This window comes from Typha latifolia, chromosome 4 (genome assembly GCF_019914945.1).
Source record: "Typha latifolia isolate L0001 chromosome 4, TyphaL0001v2, whole genome shotgun sequence".
Classification (NCBI taxonomy): Eukaryota; Viridiplantae; Streptophyta; class Magnoliopsida; order Poales; family Typhaceae; genus Typha; species Typha latifolia.
Genome location: NC_133089.1, coordinates 12,315,813 through 12,322,299, shown reverse-complemented (window position 1 = coordinate 12,322,299; position 6,487 = coordinate 12,315,813). Strand labels below are relative to the sequence as shown.

Below are 6,487 nucleotides of genomic sequence, written 5' to 3'. Positions count from 1 at the left end.
AAGGCTTGATACCCTTTTCTTTGTTAAGTTGCCTATTATAGATTTATTTAAGGTTTCTCTCTTTGTTTTATCTGTATTAAGCTTTGTAACTCTTTGATGTTATATACGAATGAAATTTTGTCCATCTTTTCTCTCTTAAGAACAAAAGAAGGAAAAGGAAACCCAATTGCATGCTATCACATTACATAAGTTGTAGGAAATAGCAATATCCTATAACCCAGCTTGTATGTAATCCATGCCTTAGGGTAAGGGAGCACGCATCTAGACATAGCTTTTCCTCATTAAGCTTATGTTACGAAATTTCCATCAAAAAATTAAAAAGCTTATGTTACGAAATGTATCAAAATATAAACAAGCTATGTATTATACTGTCGACATTTCTATCAATCCACGTTGGGGTTAATACAGTTTAGGCTCACTGTGGCCTATTTCTTATGCAAGGATTGATTAAATCGATTAACCTATGTATTAAAAAAAGCTAATATTTTTGTTTAATCTATGATTACTCTGTGAGTTTATGATTTATGGAAGAAAAACAACAATAATAAGCTACGTAAACTGCTCTTGTTAGCTTATAATATTATGATTCTAAGTACAAGTCGGAACTCTTCTCAGAGATTTATGAATAAATTGGCTAAATCCAAGTACCAAACTTTTCTTAGTTTAATTCTTGAAAGATATTTTGCATGCCCAATAACTGCAATGCCCCCAAAACTCCAAAACAGAGCACCAAACTTTTGCTGGCATCTCTCTCTCTCTCTCTCTCTTTCTCTCTCTCTCTCTTCCAATAATTTACTCCCAACCAGCCTCTAAAAAGAAAACCACTCTGGTATTCTGAGCTCAAGCCCAAACCCAAAACCTTCCACTCTCCACCTACCATACCATAGAAATGCAGCTTCTTCTGCTCCCACTCTTCTCCTCCTCACTCACACTTCCATCTCATGAACCCAACTCCCCAATCCTTACCATTTTGTTCACAAAACACACAGTTAGTTAGGGAATGTTGGTAGATGAGATGGAGTTGGGTGGGGTGGTAGCCATGGATGATGGGTTAGTAGGTGCGTCCTCAGAGGATGGTATTGGTATTGGTATTGGTATTGGCTTCTCTTCCTCACTGACCACCTCAGACTCTGAGCTCAGTTTCCTCAAGTATGGTAGGTCTGGTGGAGAACCAGAAGGGCATGACTGGAGATTCCTAAAGATGGCCAGAACTGAGCCAATGCTGTCACCTTCCAGTACAAAGGCAGCTCCTTTCCTCCTCAGATCCAACTCCCACTCTCTATTCTCTGATGGAGAGCAAATGCTAAGCTTCTCTTCATCAGCCAAACCGGATGCCACCATGATGCTTACCAGTGATGGGACCTTCCCTTGCTATGGCCATCAGAACTCACTGCCATCTTCTTCAGCAAACTCCTATCTTAGGAATGCGGGTATTCCTAGCAATTCCTATCTCCTTTTGTGTGGATGGGTGATGGCACTTTGCATCTCTTGGATTTTGGCATGCGGTTCTTGGTTACTTGCTGGTCCCTCTGATTCCAGTAGTGACTGGAAGATGATCTTTTCTTGTCAATTTTTACATTCATTTTTCTGTCTTATCAAGAAGAAAAGAAAAGTTTTTTCCTTTTCTCAAATTTTCATCCTTTTCTGCCTCCTGGATGGGTCTTGTCGTCAAAGGTGTGGTTTTGGAGATGGCTTTTTCATTTCTTTTCCCTTTTCTCTTTAGTTTCAAAGGATGGAAAGAAGGTCTTTTTTTTTTCCAGCTCTACTTTTGGAGCAACTCATGGTTTTGTGTATCTCTTTCGGGGACTTTTTGTGGCTTTTCTTATGTCAAAATCTTTAGATGCTCTTCTGCCATTGCCTCTCCCTCTTTTTTTCTTTTCTGCTTTGTTCAGTATGGATGGGTGGAGTTTCACCTTGCCTTTTATGCTTACTTTCTTCTTCTCCTTGGGTTTTGTGGTTCAGGGTTGGGTTCTGGAAGTTCAACTGTAAGCATGAATGGGTTGCTGTCAAGGGTGAGGGGGCCCTTCACTCCATCTCAGTGGATGGAGCTAGAGCACCAGGCATTAATCTATAAATACATTACTGCTAATGTGCAAATACCAGCCAGTCTGCTCATCCCCATCAGAAGAAGCCTCAACCCATCTGGGTTCAATCCATTCTCAGCTGGCTGTTTTGGTTCAAGTACATGTAAGCCTCTCCCAGAAATTGCAAGAGAATATTAGTGTAAATCATTCTTACATTAGGTAGTACAGAGGATAACTTTTCCCGAGAGAGAATAATGATCGTTATCCATTTTATGATCTCATAACTTACATAGTTGCGCTCTCTGTTTTGATTTCTTTACCTGGGTACTTTTTTAACGCAAAAATTTTAAGATCCTCCTAGCTCTGTACTTTAAAGAGTTTCCACTCTATAGATTGAATTCTGTAGGAAAAAAGTAAACAGGGAACATATTTATATACTGAGATGTTCCTGACCGACAAGAAATTTGTCAGGAACATCTTCAACAGCAACCAATGACAAAGGCTTAGCTGTTATTGGCTGTTGCAGATGTTGCTGACAAATTTCCTGTTGATTTTGGATACTGAAAGATTTGCATTTTAAGAGAAAAAGAGTATTAGACATCATGGTCTTGACCTTTGATAATGTTTGGTAGGATATATGTATTGATTCAGTATAGAGTGTATTTTGAATATTCGATTGTTGTAGTGGGATGGGGATCTTTCCACCTGGGATATTCTGGAAATGGTGATCCAGAGCCTGGTAGATGCCGTCGGACTGATGGTAAGAAATGGCGGTGCTCAAGGGATGCAGTTGGCGACCAGAAGTACTGTGAACGACATATGAATCGGGGCCGCCATCGTTCAAGAAAGCATGTGGAAGGCCAATCTGGCCATGCCGCGAAAGCGACGTCTGCCATTGTATCATCAAAATCAGTTTCAGCTGTTTCTGGCAGCAAATCATCTGGTAGCCTTACCACTGCACAGCAGCAGACAAAAGATTCTAGCTTGAACTTGGCAGATCCCTGCTCCGCACAGTTCAACAGGTAGAGACAAATGATTCTATCAGTCAAGTCTTCTTTCATGTTCCATGATGATCTTAATCTCTTATATTTTGTTGCACTGCTATCTTTCTAAGATTAGTGAAAACTGATGATTAATTTAACAGTAGACCTCTAGAAGTTGACCAAAATGAGATGACAGTTGTTAAAGTGATCAATAAGCTCTCTCTTAAGTTTCAATCTTTGACTGTGGAGGCATGTTATTTTCTTAGTTGGCCCCACATGTGAGTGTGTGATTAGTTGATATAATTTTTCTATTCCCTGGCTTACATGGTCATCCTAATGGCCACCGGTGATCACCCTTTCTGACTAAATCAAGTGTCTAGAAACAACATCCACATTCTATCTAATTATCAATTTTAGAAACAACAACTTTTGACACTTTAGTACATTACCAACTGCTTAATCAACTGCTTCCTGCAAATAACAGTGCTATCATTGGCAGGATAGGTTTGGAAATCCTTTTTTCTTTTTGGAGAAATAATGGCTTTGTTAGATCCATTAATGGTTGAACATATAATGGATTCAACAAGAAATTTTCTCTAACAAAGTTCATCACTTCATTTTACAGTAGGTTTTCCACCATCCATTCTGAGATCAGCGGATGGAGTCTCCTAAATAGCCCCTCCAGTAATGGGTTAGCAAAAATTGTATTGATTTCTCCAAATTCTGCATTAGTGGAAGCCTTACGCAGTAGGGAAAGATCTTTTGAAGTCTCTAACCTGTCAACATGTTTTAGTGCCATTGCTTCATTGTATCACCTAGTTCCAGAGACAATTATCTTTATCAAAATATTGTATAAATTGTTGTTAAAATGCCCAAGTGCTTTCATTTTTCAGTAAGCTTAAAGTGTCATATTCTATACTTCTGCTTCTATTCCCTAAAATATTATCCTTCCACAGAGCAGCTGATGGATGACATGATTAAGCAGTTGCATGATGTTACTTGTTTAAATGCATGAACACCCTAAGATATTGACTGTGATTACCGAGAGCAAAATGTCGTTTCAATTTTTTTTTGACAAGTTTAAAATACAGTGACAATTTAATGTACGAGTTTACCTAGAGAAAGTATGTGTAAGAACTAAGATCCCATACTTGTGTGCACTCACTAGGGAACACAATACATACTTGTCTGAATATAAATATCTATGTCTCTATAAGTTCTCTTGCCCTTCTCTGAGACACTTTATGAATGATGCGTCTACAAGGATGGAGCTTCAGTCTTATTTTTATATCTTCTCACAGTATTAACTTCCCACTGTATGTGATCTTGACGACCTCTATGGCTTTCTCCTTTCAAATTCTCATACTTAGATGAAGTGGTATTATACTATTATGCGCTTCGGAACTCTAGTAATATGGCTACTTAGTGGACTAATTAAGAAAAGATGAGCTTCTATAGGATTTTCAGAAATTTTTATCAAATCTAAATTTTATAAATTGATATTTTTCTGTTAAAATCCTTTTGTTTCCTATCATTCAAATTTACTTGTTAAGTTTTCGATTGCAGACCATATGTTGACTGCCTTGGTAAAAGTTTCATACATAATGTTCATATTATTCTGAAAAGATTAAACTATCAAATACTTTATCCTTTCCACTTTCTGGTGATGCTAAATGTTCTGCAGGATGTTGACCAGTAAAGAGAACGTAGATGATTTTGTGAAGGACTCCCACAGCCCTTCCTTGGTGTCTTCAATGAACCAGAAAGCCATAGATAGTTTGTTTCTTGCCTCAAAACAACACAATCCTTTTGAAGAAGCATCTTCAAGAGTAGACTTTGGACTTTTTTCCACTGAATCCCTCATGAACTCTCCAAGATCCTCAGAGATCACCAGCTTTATTCCTACACCTAAACTCAATGAACAGTCACAACCTCATCTCCTTCGACATTTCATCGATGACTCACCTAAAAGTCAATCTGACCGCTCAAATGCCAGACTGTTGGAGACGGAAGAAATGCAGTCTGAGAGAACCCAGCTTTCCATATCTATTCCCTTGGCTTCCTTAGACTTCTCATCCTCCACTTCTTCCCCAGATGATAAGCTAAAACTATCACCACTTAAGTTATCTCATGAGTACAACCCCATTGAGATGGGCCTGGGAGTGGGAGGAGGCATATTAACTGAAGTTAGCCAACGGCAAGCAAGTTGGATGCCAATCTCCTGGGAGACTTCCGTAGGTGGACCTCTCGGGGAGGCCTTGACTAGCACCAGTAATGCACCAAAGGATCAAAGCAAGAATTGCTCATCATCGTCAATAAATCTCTTAACAGACTGCTGGGATTCAAGCCCTCGGTTCATGTCATCCCCAACAGGTGTATTGCAGAAGACTGCCTTCGGTTCAGTGTCTAGCAGCACTAGAAGTAGCCCAAGGCCAGAGATTTACAAGACTCATGACAGCACTGGTAGCCTGTGCGATGACCTCCTTGGCTCGACCCTTGTAAATCTCTCAACGATCCCCTCGTTATAAGATTTTGACTGACCATCAATGAGATGACCGGAAGACTGCATCAGAAAAAAGAAACTGCAAACAAGAACGACATAAAGACTAGATATTGTGCGTCGAACATGAGTTGTATTAGGCAGTAAGTTTAGCTATGTTTGCTGTCACAAAGGATGCAACTGGCATTTACTTCTAGCTCAGTTTCATCCTTTGAGGTTCTTTCAACTTTCTTCCTTTGTTTTGTAACTTGTTCTGTCTAATATGCGAAGGATGGCCTCCCAGAACAAAGTTAAGGCCTTACTACACTTGATCTGCAGCTATGTAGAACAGGAGGATATTTTTACTTTGACATGATTGGTACTGTCAATCTAGCAAATTCTTCTCCTTACTACAATCTTAGATTTGCAATTGATAAGTTCTTGAGGTATGCAAAGATATCTAAATATTGTATAAAGGCTCATCACCTTCTTGATACTTTTTTACTCTTAATTCTACAAGCTTATACTTGGAAAGGTGTCTCTTTTTCTGGCTATCTTCAATGTAATTAAATTAATACACTCCTGATATTGGAACATCTTCTAAAGGCAGGATTCTTGGGCTACACTCACTAGATTGCCTCAGAAAAAAGAACCTATGGATTGAGTGAATGCTATCAAAAGGAACATGAATGGATTCGTTGTGCGAAGGACAGGAAGGACTATCCAGACCTTTTCCCTGGTGATTGCTTCTAAAGAAGCCTACAGTGAGTTAGTGGATATAGATGTGCTTGGAGGTGACTTGCTCTATGGAGTATCTACTTTCTTTAATCTGGATATCAATAATGTTGATAGTACCCACAGGATGCCTGAAAGTCTATACGATGCTCATTCTCCTATCACATTGCAAAATCCAATTCCCAGATTGTCTAAAGAACAATAACTTTGGAGAGTATGAAAGTTGTGGTGGCGGACAATGAGTGTACGCAGAAGTGAGGCGATCC

At 39.1% G+C, this 6,487-nt stretch overlaps 1 protein-coding gene across 1 annotated transcript; it reads left to right on the top strand.

Annotated features, from left to right (window-relative positions):
• The first annotated feature begins 723 nt into the window (after positions 1–723).
• Positions 724–5,990, top strand: LOC140787736 (growth-regulating factor 7-like). The gene is made up of 4 exons (XM_073136828.1): positions 724–1,430; positions 1,963–2,187; positions 2,710–3,046; positions 4,692–5,990. The coding sequence occupies exons 1-4, from the start codon at positions 1,001–1,003 to the stop codon at positions 5,533–5,535; spliced, it is 1,836 nt and encodes a 611-aa protein (XP_072992929.1). The 5' UTR covers positions 724–1,000; the 3' UTR covers positions 5,536–5,990.
• The last annotated feature ends 497 nt before the right edge of the window (positions 5,991–6,487 follow it).

What these genes read in the sequence shown, in the direction of transcription:
- LOC140787736 (XM_073136828.1), top strand. Translation starts at nt 1,001, where the DNA reads ATGTTGGTAGATGAGATGGAGTTGGGTGGGGTGGTAGCCATGGATGAT. An exon ending in CTGTTTTGGTTCAAGTACAT is followed by an intron (nt 2,188 to 2,709) that starts GTAAGCCTCTCC and finishes CGATTGTTGTAG; the next exon opens with TGGGATGGGGATCTTTCCAC. An exon ending in TGCTCCGCACAGTTCAACAG is followed by an intron (nt 3,047 to 4,691) that starts GTAGAGACAAAT and finishes AATGTTCTGCAG; the next exon opens with GATGTTGACCAGTAAAGAGA.